This window comes from Thermobia domestica, chromosome 5 (genome assembly GCF_964235325.1).
Source record: "Thermobia domestica chromosome 5, izTheDome1.hap1.1, whole genome shotgun sequence".
NCBI classification, from domain to species: Eukaryota; Metazoa; Arthropoda; class Insecta; order Zygentoma; family Lepismatidae; genus Thermobia; species Thermobia domestica.
The window spans coordinates 201,972,116-201,992,062 of NC_137458.1; the positions used below are offsets into that span (position 1 = coordinate 201,972,116).

The 19,947-nt window shown below is 36.1% G+C and overlaps 1 protein-coding gene across 4 annotated transcripts in view; it reads left to right on the forward strand.

The window, feature by feature from the left end:
* Positions 1–19,947, forward strand: part of LOC145686345 (uncharacterized) — a 244,867-nt gene that overhangs the window by 132,194 nt on the left and 92,726 nt on the right. For all 4 annotated transcript variants that reach the window (XM_081759588.1, XM_081759589.1, XM_081759586.1 and 1 more), the window contains exons 5-6: positions 776–870; positions 13,397–13,584. In XM_081759588.1, the coding sequence (XP_081615714.1) occupies positions 776–870; positions 13,397–13,584 (283 nt within the window). The remainder of the gene's footprint in view (positions 1–775; positions 871–13,396; positions 13,585–19,947) is intronic.

The following is a 19,947-nucleotide window of genomic DNA, read 5'->3' on the forward strand; positions in this document are numbered from 1 at the left end:
GTAAACTACTTATTTTTGTAGGTAGGAAGAAGATTCGCAACCTTCAACGTGAGGAACCCTTTAGAAACCTTGTATTTAAATTCGTATTTCCTATCGTCGCTCAAAGGAAATGACCTGATACTGAGTTTGCCTTTACCACCCGCAACGTCTTATATTATAAATGTTGAACTCCTTGAGTTGTATAACAACTTTTGAAATGTCAATATTTAGATTTGTATTTGATGGTTTATACAGTATTGCACCTGTTTTCCAAAGCAATTGACGAAATAGACTGAAAATATGTAATTATTTGCCATAGTGTTTGTATATCTTAAATCATTTACGTAGAATTATTTTGTCAGCTCTCCTTAAAGACTTATTATTTCCTTTACTGTATAGATTACTGGTGATAAATTGATATTTTTATAGTACCTTGATTTTTTTTAAATCCAAACAAATGTTTTAAAATACAGAAAACTTATTTCGACTGGTTATGAATTGTTGGGATATAAGATTTACCTTTTTCTAATACTGTGTGTTAGAAACTTCTTTCTATATGCTGTTTGTGCATATTTACTGCAGAGGTTTGTGCAATCGCTTAGTTTGTTTTTAAATGTATGTAGAATAAAAATAGAATTTCATCGAATTTATCAAGAATATTTTTTTTTTAGGTACATGTGTTATCGTGATGCATAGAATATGCCATAACTCAGCCGCGCTTGTTTTCTACAACGATGTTTTCATTCTGCATTTCTACTTGTGTATTATTTGTTGTCTTATTTTATATCAATTTTAGGGAATTGAGAGAACAGTGTTGCTTGGAAGCATTTCCTGATTATAATAATGATTTTGGTCCATATACAAGACGGAAGCCAGCTCGCCTGTCGGGAGGTAAGAAATATATTTGGTTTTAATTTATTTGTTCCATGTAGCTAGTTTGTGAGCGTTACTGTTTCACTTAAGAACACAATCAGGAATGTCCTCAGGAAAGTTCAGTTTGGAATGTCGTTTATCTGTGAGATAAATTGACCAAAAGATGGAAACACTTTGGCAGTAATTACGAAATCTGTAAAGAAAAGGCATTCGGTTGGTAAGGGGGAAAATATCTACTTTACTGAAATTTGAAATGAAATACTTAATAAATATTGAACGTAATATTTGTATTCATATCAGTAAGAAACACTTAGGTCTTCGTAGTAAGCATATCCTAATAGTAGTGACCATTTTTATTTATTTATTTATTTTTAGGTAATATGTTCAGGAACTAATATTTTTTACCTTCGAATTTATATAGTTTGTAACACATTTATTATTATTTGGAATATACAATCATCTTGCCGAAGTAACTACGTTTAACTCCTGCCTTAATTACAAGGAATTAGTTGATGTCTTAGGGACTAAAAATTTTAAACAAAATATCTTAAAACTATGGGTACCAGAAGCTTTTTAAACAGTTGTTAGACACTTCAAGTATCTGTCTAAATTCATGTTTAATTTAGGATATTGTTACTGAATGCCAATACTTCAATCTACTGGGTTTAGAGAGTGCGGTTTAGAACATGACACTCGAAGTCATACTTGCTCGATTGAAAAATGTATGTGTCAAACCTCCGCAAGATGTGTGCGAGGGATTCTCCAAAGGAACATACGGATTACTTGTCAGGTTATAGGGAATCCATAAGTTCCTTTGGGTAATATCTACCACACTCTTTACGTTGCGTTGTTTTTGAATTACAGCCCTATGAGGTTCATTTTCCCACGATTTCGGAACTTTATATCGCCGAAACTATCCCTCATTGACCAAAGTTCCAGAGGACTTTTTTTGCTAGTCTCGGAGTCGGGAATCAGCTCCCGAAGTTTGTTCGAATAGTTTCGTACCAGCCTGTATATATATATAATATTAGAGTGGGCCGAAAAAAATACTTTTTTCTTTGTTTGAAACACTATACTGTGGAAAACTTGCCTCTATGGTAGATAAATGAAATGCAAAAGATTTTTTTTTTTGTTTTTGTTTACGTCTGGCGGTAGCGCAACGACCCTAAACTTATAGGAAATATACAATTGTATTTTGTAGTAAATGAAAAAAAAAAAAAATCAAGCAACTTCGATGTCAAGTAGATATATGCATATTTTAGTAGAAAAAATATAGAAAAATACATAAATAAAAAAGAATACATTTTACTTTTTTAGTAGCGTATTCATCTTTAAAAACAGCTTTTTATTCTTTAAAAAAAGACACGTTTCTATTGAAACAAACATTTTTTTTCTAATGGTGTAAAAACTTCAGTTTGTAATGAAATACAGTCTTGTCGTTAGTTTCTTTTGGTGGTTTGAAAAAGATTTGCTTGAAGAACTTGGTATTGAAGATCTTGACAAAAGTGTAGTTCTTATAAAACCATCCCTGGAATTGGAACCGACCACTTTTTGGGACGCTTCAGTTACCAGCTTCACGCATCGTTCCAATGCTTGGGTGTGACATGGGAATTTGCCAAAGTTCCACTCAGCCGCTGTTTCACCTGATTGGACCTTAGACCAAATCTCTTGATCGATAAATCTCCGCAGCAAAGGCGGTGATGAAAGTGTACGGAAACTTCTTATAAATTTCCTCTTAGAAGTTAAGTTTCTAGCCTTTATAATTCTTCTGATCGCTTGTATCTACTATCATACTTCAAAACAAGTTTTCCGGATGGGCACAAAATGCATTTCTCTCAATTACTGGGTCAATGACTTTTAGCAAGCTTTCTGGCAGGAATCTTGACGATTCTATAACTTCAAATACATGTTTTGGTCTATCTGTGAAGTTCTTACTTTTTTATATGAAAACATACAGGCATATAAGGCTTTAGAATAAAATAAACTAAGTTCTTGTGTTCATCTGTTGGTTTTACATACTTAAATACAATCGGAGAACTCTGTTCGCTGTTGTTAACCATCTTGAATGGGAAAGTGGGCCAGGTTCACGAACAGCTAAATCTTTAGGACAGCTGCCTGATTTTATAGCGAAGCTTATGTCCAGCAGGTACTGTTGATTTTTGCTTAAAATGTTTCGGTCAATTTCTGGAATCTCACACTCAACACTGTCAACATTTACCACTGGTAGTTTCTTACATTTACTGAGCTGTGTGCCAATAGTAACAGTAAATGATTTTGCTCCAGTTGTTTCACCATCTAAATGTAAAAACAAATGCCGGAATGGCAATTCATTAAAGTGTAAGAGGCACACACCCCACTGTAGTGGACTTTTAATTTGTTTTTCAGTTTGGCAAATAATACTCTTTTTCCATCCTGTGTTGACAACTGTGCCATCACATCTAATTACGTCGAGTTCATGAAATGAAAGTCCAGTTTCGATCAAGTAAGAAAGAATGCTATTGGCAATGTTTTGAGCAGTTTCAGAAGAGGGTGAAATATGACCAACGAACACAGAATTAGGTTCTTGTAAAACTCAGTAATGTTCCTCTTTTATAGTTCTTCGAAACTGCTTTGAGTTTACTTTCTCAATCACGAGGGTGTCATCCTTCCTTCCATCAAAATATAGACCTTGAAGTAGGTTATGCTTGTCCTTATTCTGCATTTGGAGTTCTGAGCGGTTAACACTTTTTCTCTTATAAGTTTATTTTTGTCAATAACATGGATGTGGTAATCATCAGTTACGACACCAAAATCTTGTAACACACTTGAAGTGATAGCTGCCGTTGCTCTTATCTGATACTCCAAAACGATCACTAGTCACAGCAGTATTTTTCAATGTAATGCGCATCTGCCATGGTTACTTACTCTCAGGCTTAAATTATTCGAAATCTCCATCGTTGCTATCTTCTATTTCTTCACACGAATCACTGCCTACCTCTTTTGACAGGAGACTTTCTGTATCTGTATATTTTGAACAAGGTGGCTGTGATAATAAAGTAACATTGAACTGAGTTCTTTTATGTTCAACCAACTTGCTTTCATGTCTTTGGGTAATCTTTTTTGTTCTTTTACGTCCACAGTTCCAATTTTACCTATGCCAAACTTTCTTTGGGAGTACATGAATTTTAGTTCAATGATGGGTATCTTTTTTTGATTTTTCGCAGCTACAGATAATAGAGACATGACACTCACAGACCTCACTGTCAGTGACCTTTTGGCAATTGCAGTCTAATGTTAGTTTGCACTTACATGCAAACATAGGCGGCGCCAGGATTTTGGTAATGTGGGTGCAGGCTGGGAAGAAACAACACATCCTAACATTGTTGCGAGAATGCTTTGCATTATTGAGCCTTAAGATCTCAAAAATTATCCCTAACTTTTACTTTTAAAAACTAGAAAAATACTGTATGATAAAAAACGGTAACTTATGAAAGACTTAACAAGTCACTCCCATATATCCAAACATAGGAAACAATAAATATACAAGACAGAAAGGATCGCTGTAGGAAATCTGAAAATTGAAGTTAATGTGGATGCAGCTGCACCTACTGCACCCACTGTGGCGCCACCTATGCATGCAAAGGCATCAAACATCTAACAAAAAATTTTTTTTTTGAAATCTTCAACTCTCTTTTTAAACTTTTATTTATCCCACTTAAAAGACTTCATAAGATTACGATAACTGACATGGTATGCATTTATTAACTGAAAAATTCTATAAGGTAGTACTGTTAGTATTGAAGCGTTATCAAACACAGATTTAACTTGTTGTGCCACAATATTCGAAACTCAAGAAAAACTAATTGGCCTGTTGTTTGTTTTTACTGCTAAGTTGTAATGTTCGTGGAAAAAACACTGAAGAACGTCTTCATAAGTTGGAAGTTTATTCATTGATAACTCTTTTGGGTTGCCAAATAACGGGGAGTTAAACTGGCTGCGAGTAATTTTCTTGGAAACAGCCATGACACAGTGTTAATATAATCAAATCACTAAACAGTTTTAAACAAACACCACAGAAACTCACATGAGCAACACACCGTCAGTCTCGTTACCGACAGAAACACTTGTTATGCACGGAGCTCACGAAGAGTGGAACAAGCGCGCGCACGCGCAATTCATTGTAGGTTGGCAGTCTATTGCGGTGTGCGTGAGACAGTACAGACACAGTCATATATTTCCATATGTCAATTTTTTGAAAAAAAAATAGTGTTTTTATAAGTGTAAAACGCTACTAATAAATTGTAAAATGTATTCTTTTTCCATTTATTTCCCTGTAATTTTCTCTATTGAAATATGCCTATAGCTACTTGTTATAGAAGTTATTTGAATTTTCTCAATGTATTGGAAAAGTTATGATAATTGTGTGTTTTCTCAAAGTTTAGGGTCGTTGCGCTACCATTAGATGTAAACAAACTAATATTTCTTTTGCATTTCATGTGTCTACTATAGAGGCAAATTTTAATTTTCCGCAGTATAGTGTTTCAAACGAAGAAAAAAATTTCGGTCCCACTCTTTATATATATTGACTAACGGGTATATATTAACGGGTTCGGGTATATATTAACTAACGAACAAACTCTATGGCCAATGGAACCCAAAGGTTTAATTCGCGTTCACGAAAGCTTTACATTGACTTCTGTGCTTAGCCAACTGAATCGAGTTTCTATTTTGTATTCCCATTTCTGCGAGATCCACCTTAATATTGTCCTCCCATCTACTCCTAGATCTTCCTAATGGTCGTTTCCCGATTGGATTTCCAGTTAAAACTTTGAAAGTGTTCCCACTTTCTTCCATTCTGGCTACATGACCTGCTCACCTGAGCCTCCTAGCATTGATAACCCTAACAATGTTTGGTAAGTCGTATAAAAGTTCCTCGTTATGAAGTTTCCGCTATTCTCCATTCCCGTTCCTCTTGGATCCGAATATTCGTCTTAGGATCTTTAGGATTTGTTCTGAAATACTTTTAGTCTACGTTCTTTCCTCAGAGTAGGTGACCATGTTTCACAACCATACAGCAAAACAGGCATGATTATAGTTGTATATATTTTAAACTTCAAATTCCTCGACAGAATTCGCGACGACAAAAGGTTTTGAACTGAATAACAACACGAATTCTCTACTTTTAGTCGACATTTAATTTCGTCATGGATAAGATTTTGGTCTGCTAATACTGATCCTAGATATTTGAAAATATTCACTTTGTAGAAAGTATTATTCGTCAATAATTTCCAGTATTACGATGCCGGCGTACTCCCATGTACTTAGTTTTCTCTGCATTTACTTCTGAACCCATGTCCCTGCAAGCATTTAATAAAACCTCTGCGTTTCTTTCTATTGTTCTATCGTTTTCCATTATATTTACATCATTAGCATATGCCATAACCTGGTGAAGACCATCAGCCTAACGTCCTGGTTGCTATCTTTGATTTTCCTTATAACGTACTAGAGAACAAAGTTAAATAATAATGCCGACAGCGCATCTGCTTGTTTCAGGCCACTTTAGATGTGAAACCTCATGGACAAGAATTTTCCTATTCTGACATTGGGATTCATTTAAACACTTCTTACTTCGTTTAACTGCCTTTTTTGGTATTCAAAATTCTGTAAGAATGCCGTACACTGTTTTTCTCCTAACCGTGTCGTACGCCTTTCCAAAATCAATAAATAATTGATGTACCAGGATATTGTTTCCACTTCATTTCGGGTATTTGTCGAATTGTAAATATTTGATCGATTTCGCCTAAATTCGCTTTTATAATCTCCAATAATTTCATCTGCGTATGTGGTCAATCTTGCTAATAGTGTTCGAAAGAATTTTATATGATCTTCAGAGAAGAGAGATACGTCGATGATTATTATAATCAGTTTTATCGTCTTTTTTGCGGATCGAAACTATGATTCTTTCCACTCTTGTGACAATATTCCTCCTTGTTCCAGATACGAAAAATGAGTTTATGTATTTTTATATATTTAAACATTATTATAAATTACTATATTATTATTTATTATTACATATTATATTATTATATATATGTGTGTGTGTGTGTTTTACCGTACAGTATTAAAATGAGATATAACAGATGTTGATATCATTGAATTTGAAATACCATAAATAATTAAACTATTAACCTAAACAGCTCGGTGGTTGAACTTTTTTTATTTTCCCTTGGCAAAGAAACAAAAATTTTCTGCAGATTTCCTCACCTTTTTTCTTCTATAGATACGGAAACTATATGTGAAGATAATCAGTGTAAATAACACAGATTAGCTGCTTTTTGTGACTTTAAATACACTAGCATTGTCATCAGCACTGGCTTATATAGTTCGTATGTGTATATTAAAAAAAAAAAAAAAAAATATATATTGGAATTTTAACTTAATATTGGATATCAGTTTTTTTTTTTTTTTTTTTCACCATAGAGAAAAGTTTGAAACATGGTAAACGTATTAGTATTTTGTGTAGGAAGAAAATGGAACCCCAACCAAACATTCTCCAGGTGGCAGATAGGGCAACACCTGTTGCCCATAGCAGAAAGAAATCTGGAATAGACTATATCATCACTGCTACCTAGTAGTTAGTTGGGGAACTTGCACAGGCTTAGGAAAGGGGACTCCTTGTCTTCCAGGTTGGAGATTGAGAACTGAAACTATTCCCTGCGATAGAGTGGATAAAAAGAGCCTTCAGGTGGATGAAAACGGACCTAATACAGCATACAATGTAAATACTGTGTTAATACATGAAGAAATGGAAGAAGTAGCAAAATATGTAGCAGGGCAAAGGTGTTTGAAAAAAAATTATGTGAATAGTAATCGAAAATCACAGTATGTTTCGAGCTTGATTTTACAACTCATGTTGCGGTTGACAATCGTAGTTTGTTGTCCGTGTATGGTGTGGACATTGCTGACTTGTTATCTGTATTCAGTTCGCCAGTAAGTATTATGATGTGACAGTGGCGTGTGCAAATGGCAGACCTGTATTAAGAGCTACTGTCTCCACTGCCATGCGAGCATACATAGTTAAGTGGGAAAACCACATCTGTTAAATATAAGTGGACGAAAGATAACTCCATCAGACATGAACAGAAGTAGTTCTACCCCCTACTAAGTGTGCTTTTCATTCGTTTTCGGTTGTTCACATTTGTCGATTCCCGTATAGACATTACTGAAATGCAGGAAACAGTATGAAAGAATAGACAAAAAGAAATAACACTCTTCTACGGTGGCAATCCGAAAATAATAGAAGAACAGGGCTTCAAAGTACAGAAGGGAATGACAAAATGTACACTAAAAGTTAGGTTGGTAAGTGAATGTGCATGCGCCCTAAAGATTAAATAAAATGTTCAAAAATCCTGCTCCCACAGAGGAGAAAGATAAAGAAAATTCTCTGATATGCTAGAGCAAATATATGACAGAAGATAACATGATAGAATCATAACACTAGATTTAATGTGTAAATGGAATATAGAGACACAACAGACCAAGTTATTGGGAACACACATTGCATGAAGAAAGCAGTCAAATAGAAAACTACTAAAGAAGCAGCAAATATTATAGAACTAGAACAAAAGGACGATAGTACAAATAGTTGACGAAGAATACAAGAGCATAAAATAAAAAAGAACGTGGCCAAACAAAATAAACTTTAGAGGAGAACTATACAAAGAACTGTAAAGGAAATATAGAGCGCTAAGAAGATAATCCAAGTATGCAGGTAAAAGAAAAAGGAAAAACATAGAAAGAATCAAAGGAATAGAAATGATTCCATACGATCCAAAAATCGCACACATCCAAATTCAGTTGTCTATAAATTGTGTTACAGTTGAAAAATTCCATCGGCTATCTCAAGATGGTACTATGGGTATTAGCAACAACCACCTAGATGTCTTTGAGATATGTATTGAGCACACGACACTTACATTAATGCTTCGTATATTCCATGGTGAACATGTTTTTCCAAGAGCAAAGAGTTTTCATTTTAAAACATTATGTTGCCAGTGGATATTCTTATGCATGTGTTGCATACGAATTTCGTAGGAAATATCCTGATGTAGTACACGCAATTAATAACGCATTATTCATATTCAGTAAGTAGGTATTGGATATAGTAAGAGGTGATATAGTAACAAACAAAGGAAAACGAGAAACTACTATAAAGGTACCTCGAAATTGAACCTGATGCATACGAAGAATTTGTCATGCAGCAAAACTCGATTTTTTCATCCATTAAACAGTTTCCGTAATTATCGCCATTATTTGGATACAGCTCATCCACTAACCGCTATTGGTGAATTTCCCAAGGCTATGTCCAGAGCGAGAGAGAGAGAGAGAGAGAGAGAAGAAAGACTGAACTCATGAAATATAATGGATGCAAAACTCAAGGATAAAAGTTTGTTTCGCATGCTGTGGCACTCCCAAATGCCATAGATCGCTGAAACTTGTAACATCCATTTCAGCAGCAAGACGATTTAGGACGTGAACCTACAGTTTAACGTGGGATTCGAACCACGAGTTCCAGTCCTCGTACGTGTGTTTACAATTGTAGCCGCTGTTTGAAGTCGATCCCTTATATTTTACGTTCTAGAGTTGTGGGAGAATATAACTAATATACATTTATGTATAATGTAGGTATAAAATGCTTTCCTCCCTTAAAACGAAAATTTTCAAAAACCATGGGATACGTGCCCACTTGAGTTTATAAACTGAGACTCATGTTCTTAGCTTAGAGGTTCGTGAGATTCTCAGTTTTTCACATCAAGTATGACCTCCCCGCTCTCCTCTTCATCATCATCATCATAGGTATTCTGCCTTTATTGGCAGGTTACTTGCTGCAACTGAAGCTTCCATTCTCCACGATCTTCTGCTAACCTCGTCGGCTTCACGTGCGTTTTTTTTTTTTTTTTTTTATAACGTCCAGTAAGTATAGTCTCCTTCGCCCCCTCCTCTCTTTCCTGCCACCATACCTGTAGCACGTCTCTCATGATACAGTTCCTTCTTATCCAATGTCCCAACCAGTTTCTCTTCCTCTTTTAATAATATCTAAAGTTGTTATTTTCTCTCTATCGTTTCTAACAGCCTCTCTTTCGTTTTCCGCTTTTCCCAGCTAATTCGTTACATTCTTCTCCACACCCACATTTCAAATTCTTCCTTTCGTTTCTAATCATTTTTGCGTAGTGTCCATGTTGCTGAGCAATATAAGTACAATACTCCATACGAAGCATTTTATGAGTCTTTTTCTAAACTCTCTATTCAAGGTCCCACAAAATAATATTTTCTTCCTCCTGAAGGCTTCTTTCGCCATTCCTATCCTTACTTTTATTTCACGTTCCCATTTCGTACGAGAACTAGTCACCTGTTCTATTTTCTCCCTCCTACTCCTATATTTGACACCGACCCCTTCGTTCCAGTCACCCTGGCTTTTATCTCTCTAACATTCATTTTCATCCCATATTCCTCACAGCCCTTCCTCAAGTTTTCTAACATCTTAGTGATTTCTCTTCAGATTCTGCAACAAGCGCCATATCATCTGCAAGTCATGTACACAAATCACTAATCAAATCACTTTTGTATGCCTCCTATTGAAATACCGTCTTCATTTTGTAGGCTCTTTTTTCACTATCTCCTCTTGATAGGTATTAAATAATGTAGTCGAGAGACAGCATCCCTGTCGAAGTATTAAATAATGTAGTCGAGAGACAGCATCCCTGTCGAACTTTCCTTCCAATTGCACTCTTCTGTTATTTCTTCCCTATTCTAACACGTAGTTGTTGGTTTATATATAAGTTTCTTATGAATCTTCGACCTTTTCATTCCAACCCAACTTTCTTTAAAACTTCCAAGAATTTCCAGTTCACGCTGTCAAAAGCCTTTTCTAGATCAAGAAGTCCCACATACACCTCTTTTCCATTTTCTATAAACCTTTCACCGATCATTCTTAATAATCCAATTGTACACTCTCTTGTGCCCTTACCTCTCCTAAACCCAAATTGTTTCTCCTTAACTTTTTCATCTGTTTTTTTATATAACCTTCTGTTCAGAATTCGAAGCGAAATTTTTGCTGCATGAGATATGAGACTAATGGTTCCATAATCCTCACATTTCTTTGAAATCGATTTCTTAGCCATCGATATTATGATCGTCTTCAGGAAAATTTTTGGCCACTTTCCTGTTTCATATATTTCATTGCAGAGTCGGAACAATTCTTTCTTGCCCTTGTCTCCCATATTCTTAGTGAATTCAATTGGTATGTTATTTATCCCGTTTGCTTTCCATTCCTAATCTCGGATATAGCTTTTTCAAACTCATCCCGAAGAACACTAACCCTTTTATTATCCTCGCCTACTTCATTTTTTACTTCAACATCTAGGCCACACGGTTTATTCCTGCTCTCATGTAAGTCCTCAACATATTCTATCCATCTTCCTAAGACTTCACTTCTCTCGCTGACTACCTTCCCATTCTTATTTTCTACTGCCATTGTAATACTCCCGCTTCCTACGCAGTTTCATAGATTTCACCTCCTTGTACATATTTTCCAACTCTTCTGTGTCCTCGCATTTTCTTTTGTAAAACTCTTCCATTACTCTGTTTGTTTCCCTTCACAACTCGTTGTTTAACTTCCTGTACATCTTTCTGCCCTCTTCCGTATCAAACTGTTTCCACGCCCCCTTTCCCTAATTTTTTGCAATATCTGTTCTGTAACCTATGGTTTCTTAGTCGTTTTATGTTTGCGGTAACCTACTATTTCTTCTGAAGCCTGCTGTATGCAAAGTTTAACATGCACCCATTGTCTGTTAGTACCTGCACCTACCCTTTCTTCATTTGAGAATTTTTCTTTGAATTTCTCAACGAAAAGATTCCTGTGTTTCTCGTTTTTCACTTTTTCAATATTCAACAGTATGTTGCCTACTCTTTTTCTGCTTACATTTTTCAGCTGAATATCTACTTCGGCCAGCACATGGTTATGATCAGAGAAAATATCAGCTCCGGGAACGGTCTTCTCGTTCTTCAGGCTATTCCGATTACTAGTGAATTCTGCCTACAGGATATGTATTTTAGTCAAAGTAACGTATCATAGAGCCCAGTTTGAGATAGGTGATAACTATATCCCGAAAGTCATTTCAATCGGTTCAGCCGTTTCCGTCATTCGATGACAAACAATATCAGTTTCATTTTTATGTAATATGTATGTCGGGTGTTCAAAAACTGACAATCACGGACCACAAAATTATTTTACAGGTCAAAATAAAACGAAAATGTATGTAGTTCGTATACTTTCCGGACCTCCTTCAAGCACTAGGACAAACCAAACTTTGAAGATATAGCAACATCATATATAAACTTTGAGCCATTAGCCGCATTGATGTAGGAGTCCGGTAAAGGTTGATACTAACACAGTACTAGTTATGTCTTGCTTCGAGAAAAGATGATTGGTATATGTATTTGTTTGTTCCTTTGTTACAAAATTACTGTGTTTTGGTCTAACTTTAATAAGTTTTCTAGGGAACATTCCTTTTAGTTTTCTTCATTGCATCGGATCAAGTCAGTGCTGATATTAAGCTTTTTAAGCAATTAATCAGACTTTTTTGACTGTTCCTCTTCTCACACTTCCTTTCTGATTTGAGAAAATATATTCCGTCAGATCCATATAAACCTCCGTTTTTGTGAAATGAAGGCAACAGCCGATTTTTTCTCCAACATTTAATTTTTACTATAGGTAATGTTGCTTTCGATTTGAAAGAGAGAAAATTTGATAGTGAGCCGTGCCAGGGTGTTAACTACTACACTCTTCGTTCCTTTTCTAGACCAACTACACATTTTCTTTTGTTGGAATAGTGTTCTGCAGCTAACGGACTGGCATGTGTTATGTTCGGTTCTTACTTCAGTCGCATATTTTCTTCCATGTTCTATTTTCAGTATTTATTTGAAAGATAGAACAAGTATTTAGATTGATATTGTAGCATTGTATATGCTTTGTACATAGTCTTCACGTGCTATACTAATTGTTTTCCTATGACTTTCAGAAAAAGTGGCAAAATCGAAGCCTGATTCCGCATACAGTTATCTACTTTTAAGTCTATTCATTAACATGGCTTCCAGACATCTCGGTTTAGCAGGAACACTTACGGATTTGCATCATCTGTCCCTCCACCTCCCTAGGAATTGTTCGAGACTCCAGATTTCCTGATTGCCCTCGAAAATATAAGTAAATATCATTTGTGCAATGTTTAAGAAATATTGCTTCTATTAGATATGATGCGCAATTGATAGGTATAATCAATTCTCTGTTACTTTTGACCTATTATTTGAAAAAGTACTCGTATTCAAGCAAGAATGAAGTGCATTTTTATGAATTTCTATAGGATCTCCTGGCTTTTAGACTGGAAATATAGTAGCCCTATACATTAATGAAGAAATTTGAGGCGTGAATTCTTAAGTTTATTGCTTTGATGTGCAAAAAGAGCAAACTTCTATCAAGTTATTTTAAAAAAAAAAAATCTTTTTTCAGATAATTCCTTTTCATCACAGTTATTGAATCGAGTAAAAGATGAGCGTTCAAAGAGGGAACGTGAAAATAGAAGGAAGCAACAAGAAGAAAGGAAGGCAGAAAAACAAGAGAAGCAAAGAGAGGTGATAGAATGGGAGGACAACCTGTTACACGGAGATAGAAAGAAACAAATGAAAGCAATGTGGGAGGTAAGATAGAAATATTCTAAATGTATGTGTAAGTAGAAATGTTGACACACCCAAATGTTATGTGAGACAATGAGTAATTTTTCGTGGCTTACTTTCAGTAGGTACAGGAAGATCAAATTGCAAGTTAATAAAGGCATGCTTACCTGTGACAGTGCAAGTTTTATCCTTGACTTAACTGTGTGTTGTACAGATATGAAGGTATACTACGGTTAAAGCCAGTAGAATTCAGAGAGGTTATCATGCTACATTGTATGGGACCGACATCCTATTTTATGGTGTCATAAAGTACTATTACTGGTGGTAATTTAAACATAAGCTGAAGTTTTACTTCTGATCGATCACAGTAAGTAACCCAACGGGATGTTTAAAAAAGTTGGCAAGATTGCCGAGTAACAATTCGAGTGACATTACGGACTCACGTTACTTATTTTCCATTTTAGTACTTTTGCTGCTAGTAATTTTGAAGACATATTTACTCCTCTCATAGTCACCAGAGCACCTTAGACAGAGTAGGGCACTTGAGATGTTACAGAAGGTAGAAGTACATGAAATGAAAACATTCTTAGCTGAGTAAATGAATATCTTATTTCTTCAGTAGTCTTGATGTTGAAGTCTTGTTATTTCTATCCTACCGTTATTTGTTTACCTTTATTCAGTTTTTGTTAGTGTTGGAGGATCGTGAATTGCTTGAATAATTAAACTGTAAAATTATATGTAACCAACTTTTCTACTAAAATAATAAAATATTTAATGCTATTGTTTGTTAATAACTCTGTCTTTAATTAAATTGTTTCTGTTTGTATCGACACTCTAAAATGCAGTATCAACTGTTCTCTTATGAGCAGCACTTTTCCATCTGCTTGGAAAACAGCTGAAGTCTTAGTGTTCCCAAAACAAGTAATATCACAAGTATTAATGATTTCCGGCCAATTAGTATTTTACCTGCTCTTTCAAAGGAATTAGAGGGGAGCCGCGGTGGCTCAATGGTAGAGCGTTTTACTCTGGTGCATGGGGTCCGGGGTTCAAACCCTGCTCCCGCCAAGTAAACTTTATGGTGGACAAACACCGTGTGCGTGGATTTCCTCGGGGTTCTCCCGTTTCCTCCCACTTCATTCCACCATTTCATTCATTCCTCATTACTGTCTCCTTTAGCCTAGCCGGCATAACCGTGGAACGTAAAACTCAAAAATTTCATTTCATTTCAAAGGAATTAGAATATATTGTTAATCAAATTCGAACCCATCTACTGAAATACAAATTTTTCGATTCGTTTCAATCAGACTTCAGAAATTATCACAGTACTGCTACAGCTCTTACGTATGTTACTGGGGACATTAGACTAGCAATGGATAGAAAGCAGGTTCTTGTTCTATTAGTTTTCTCTAAAGCTTTTCAACCAATTGTACATAAGATCCTGTTCCATAAATTCGCGACGAAACTTCTCTGACGGTGCTGTGAAATGAGTTCAAAATTTATCTACAGGGACGGCAGAATTTGTAACAGTTCTAATACTTCCTCCTCACTGCGGAATCTCACTCACGGTGTACCTCAAGGAAGCGTGCTTGGCCCTCTCCTGTTCTGTCTATACGTTAATGACCTTCCTTTCTCCTGTATTACGATATTGTAAGTATCACCTATACGCAGATGATTTTCAAATCTGTATCTCAGGTCACTCCGAAAACTTGAACGATTCAATGCAGCAAATGAACGAGGATTTGCACCGCATTTACTAGTGATCAAACGAAAATGGGTTAACCATTAATCCACTTAAATCTAAATGCATTTGTATCTCCTGTAAACGACTTATACAAATACACCGTTTGAATATACCAGCAGTACAGATGAATGGAACAAGTATTCCATTTTCTGAAACCATTACAAATCTCGGGATAATAAAAGATCATTTTCTTGAGTGGACACCTCACATCAATGTTGTATGTAAGAAAGCGTTCTGGTCTTTGCATTCACTCACTAGACTAAAGAAAATTCTACCCATTGACACAAAATTACTCCTTGTAAAATCTCTAATATTTCCTCACCTCGAATATTGTGATGTAGCCCTGTCAGACTTAAATGAAAAATTAGTGTACCTGTTACAACGCATCCAAAATGCCTGTATACGGTTTCCTTATAATCTAAAACGATCAAATCATTTAACTCCATACTGCAGAAATCTGGTCCTACTAAAACTTGTCGATAGACGTCATTTGCATCGACTCACACTTCTCTTTAAGACTTTGCGGTTTCAACAACCCTCCTACTTATTTCAACGATTGCATCCTTTAAATGCTCATCACGATCACGATATATGATCAGAGGTAAATAAACTCCTTTCTCTACCGCCTACACTCGCCGAAATGTTACTCGAAATCGCTCTTGGCATCCACTATTCGTGCATGAAATGATCTTCCACCCAACACACGACAATCTCAATCTCAATCTATTTAAGAAGTCGATCGAGCAGACCATCCATAAATCTCTCGAGACTTACTGATATCGGACAAAAATGCTTGTTTTTATTCTTCTTACTTTTTATTTGTTTCTCATATTCCACTAAATGTATCTGAATATATTTTGGGTTTACTAGTAATATATATACACTATGTGATCAAAAGTATCCGGATACCCCCCAAAACATACGTTTTTCTTATTAGGTGCATTGTGCTGCCACCTACTGCCAGGTGCTCATTATCAGCGACCTCAGTAGTCATTAGACATCGTGAGAAAGCAGAATGGGGCGCAGCTCATGACTCACGGACTTGGAACGTGGTCAGGTGATTGGGTGTCACTTGTGTCAGAAGTCTGTACGCGAGATTTCCAAACTCCTAAACATCCCTAGGTCCACTGTGTCTGATGTGATAGTGAAGTGGAAACGTGAAGGGACACGTACAGCATAAAAGTGTACAGACCGACTTCGTCTGTTGACTGACAGAGACCGCCGACAGTTGAAGGGGGTCGTAAAGTGTAATAGGCAGACATCTATCCAGACCATCACACAGGAATTCCAAACTGCATCAGGATCCACTCCAAGTACTATGACAGTTAGGCGTGAGGTGAGAAAACTTGGATTTCATGGTCGAGCGGCTGCTCATAAGCCACGCATCACGCAGGTAAATGTGAAACGACGCCTCGCTTGGTATAAGGAACGTAAACATTGGATGATTGAACAGTGGAGAAACGTTGTATGGAGTGATTAATTACTTTACACAATGTGGCGATCCGATGGCAGGGTGTGGGTATGGCGAATGCCCGGTGAACGTCATCTGTCAACGTGTGTAGTTCCAACAGTAAAATTCGGAGGTGGTGGTGTTACGGTGTGGTCGTGTTTTTCTTGGAGGAGGCTTGCACCCCTTGTTGTTTTGCGTGGCACTCTCAGAGCGCAGACCTACATTGATGTTTTAAGCACCTTCTTGCTTCGCACTGTTAAAGAGCAATTCGGGGATGGCGACTGCAATTTTCAACACGATCGAGCACCTGTTCATACTGCACGGCCTGTGGCGGAGTGGTTACACGACCATAACATCCCTGTAATGGACTGGCCTGCACAGAGTCCTGACTTGAATCCTATAAAACACCTTTGGGATGTTTTGGAACGCCGACTTCGTGCGAGGTCTCACCGACCTACATCGATACCTCTTCTCAGTTCAGCACTCCGTGAAGAATGGGGTGCCATTCCCCAAGAAACTTTCCAGAATCTGATTGAAAGTATACCTGCGAGAGTGGAAGCTGTCATCAAGGCTAAGGGTGTGCTCACACCATATTGAATTCCAGCAGTACCGATGGAGCGCGCCACGAACTTGTAAGTCATTTTCAGCCAGGTGTCCGGATACTTTTGATCACATAGTATATATATGTATATTATAAAATGTGCAATATGTGTGTGTGTGTGCGTATGATTGGAGTGTAATCTTTGCCATTTCAGTGTGTGATTTTTCAATTGTTATTCTATAAATACTTGTTATTAACGTACTAATTCTAATGTTTGTATGGTCAAGTGGGAGGCAAGGCATGATTAGCCTTAACTTCGCCGTGTAAAATAAGACTAAATAAATAAATTTGTGTGCTACATAGTCACTTCTTCAACTTGTCGTTATTAGAATTGTAAATGAGAGGAGTGGAATCTGAGGATGTAAACAAGCATTTCCATACACTAGGATTTAAATATAAATCTCAGGTATGAGATTGAGCGCCTACTGTGAAAATTAAACTTAGAAAGGATGTAAGGGAACTGGCTGACAGGGAAAGGTAAAGTATCAAATCAAAAGAAATCAGAAAAACATCCTCAAGTATGGTATCTTGTGGTAAGCTGTTGCTCCTCCCTGCTACACGATTGTTTCACATATGTAATGAGATCTTGGTCACTAGCAAACTCCCTATCATGAAGTTGGACTTAAACCAAAAAGAAGAAATTAGACGGAGCCAGATCTGGACTTAAGTGGATTGAGGGAGTACTTCCCATCCCATATGTCTGATTTTCTGGTGTGTGAGATTTCTTGGCAGATTTTTTTTTTCTGTTCCTTTGTGAGCAGGTATGGCATAACGTTTTCTTTAATCGTAAGACTGTATTAATGTTAGAACCAGGGTTGGCAAAAACCATTGTTTTTATTGAAAAAAAAAAAAACGGGTTTTTGGTTTAAACCAGGTTTTTTTTGGTTTAAATAATTTGCTCTATGTATTTATATCACATATGGACAAAAAGAAGTTTGTTTCGCCTTGGTGTTATACAACAACCAGGTTATGCTGGAAGGAATCACATAAGCTTGAAGAGAAATCTAAATCGCTTCTTGGCTTACATCCGAGAGAAATTGTCCTCCATTTGAACTCGAATCCGGGACTAATTGGTCACAAATACCATACGTCTGCCGACTCGCTCATGAAGGACTCCTGATAAAAATATGTTGTAATGATCTTTACATTTTTGTTAATATAATTGTCAAGAGTCATTTTAGAAGGACAAAAAGATAAACAGTTGCAGAAGTAAAATCATTATACAGAATTACATATGGACAATTTCAAAATACTTACTGCAGAGTATAGAAGAACTAATTTAGTCCAAGTTAGTTCACAACAACTTTTATTAGTCCAAGTTAAACAAATACAACTACTTAATGTGCATATCAGTAAGAAAAGTGTATAAAGAATCGAATTATTTGAGTCCACTTTGGTGAGTGTTTGAGTGAGTGTTTGAGTGAGTGAGTGAGTGAGTGAGTGAGTGAGTGAGTGTTTGAGTGAGTGAGTGAGTGAGTGTTTGAGTGAGTGAGTGAGTGTTTGAGTGAGTGAGTGAGTGTTTGAGTGAGTGAGTGAGTGAGTGAGTGAGTGAGTGAGTGAGTGTTTGAGTGAGTGAGTGAGTGAGTGTTTGAGTGAGTGAGTGAGTGAGTGAGTGAGTGAGTGAGTGAGTGAGTGTTTGAGTGAGTGAGTGAGTGAGTGAGTGTTTGAGTGAGTGAGTGTTTGAGTGAGTGTTTGAGTGAGTGAGTGAGTGAGTGAGTGAGTGAGTGAGTGAGTGAGTGTGTGTGTGTGTTTGTTTGTTTGTTTGTTTGTTTGTTTGTTTGTTTGTGTTTGTTTGTTTGTTTGTTTGTGTGTGTGTTTGTTTGTTTGTTTGTTTGTTTGTTGCTCTGGTTGACTGCTACGTAGAGAATGATTAATATCTTAGTGAACATGTGTAAATATGTGTCTTTGGTAGGGAGATTTTTATTGAACATCCCTCGAGTTACACAGTCAGTAATGGTATTCTAATGACGAAAGTTGCCTGTTTAGTAAATTTATGCAATACGTAAAATCATTAATTTCAATATCATTAATTTGATAAGTGTGTTTTCTATGTTAGAAAACATTATATATATATATATATATATATATATATATATATATAAAATATTGTTATATAGATTGTGGAATTCGTGTACTCAATATTTTTATATTTTCATAAGTTGTTAACGGGCAGCATTGTAGTTGTTCCAAATATTGTACCTATTTTATATACCGACAAGTTCATACCATTTTGTACAAATGTACATGTAATATGGTACAAAGAATGATCAATAAATCTAATCTATTTTACTTTATGCTGTGGAGAACGTTAATACATTGTAGGGACTTACTGGTTTTAATATTTCGTTTTGTTATAGTTTAAAACTGTCATTTATTGTCCTGTAGTTAGATAGTTTAGCATCATTTTTTGGGAAGCAATTCAAATGCTTTCCAATATATGTTTTTGATGCTAAGTATGTGTAATATTTAGTGTATTATGAAACACTTGATCATACACCGCAAAATCTAATACAATATATATGTATGTAGTTGCAGACGATCGAGAAATATGATATTTTAGTAATTTGTTCTAAATTGTGTTAATGTACATTATCG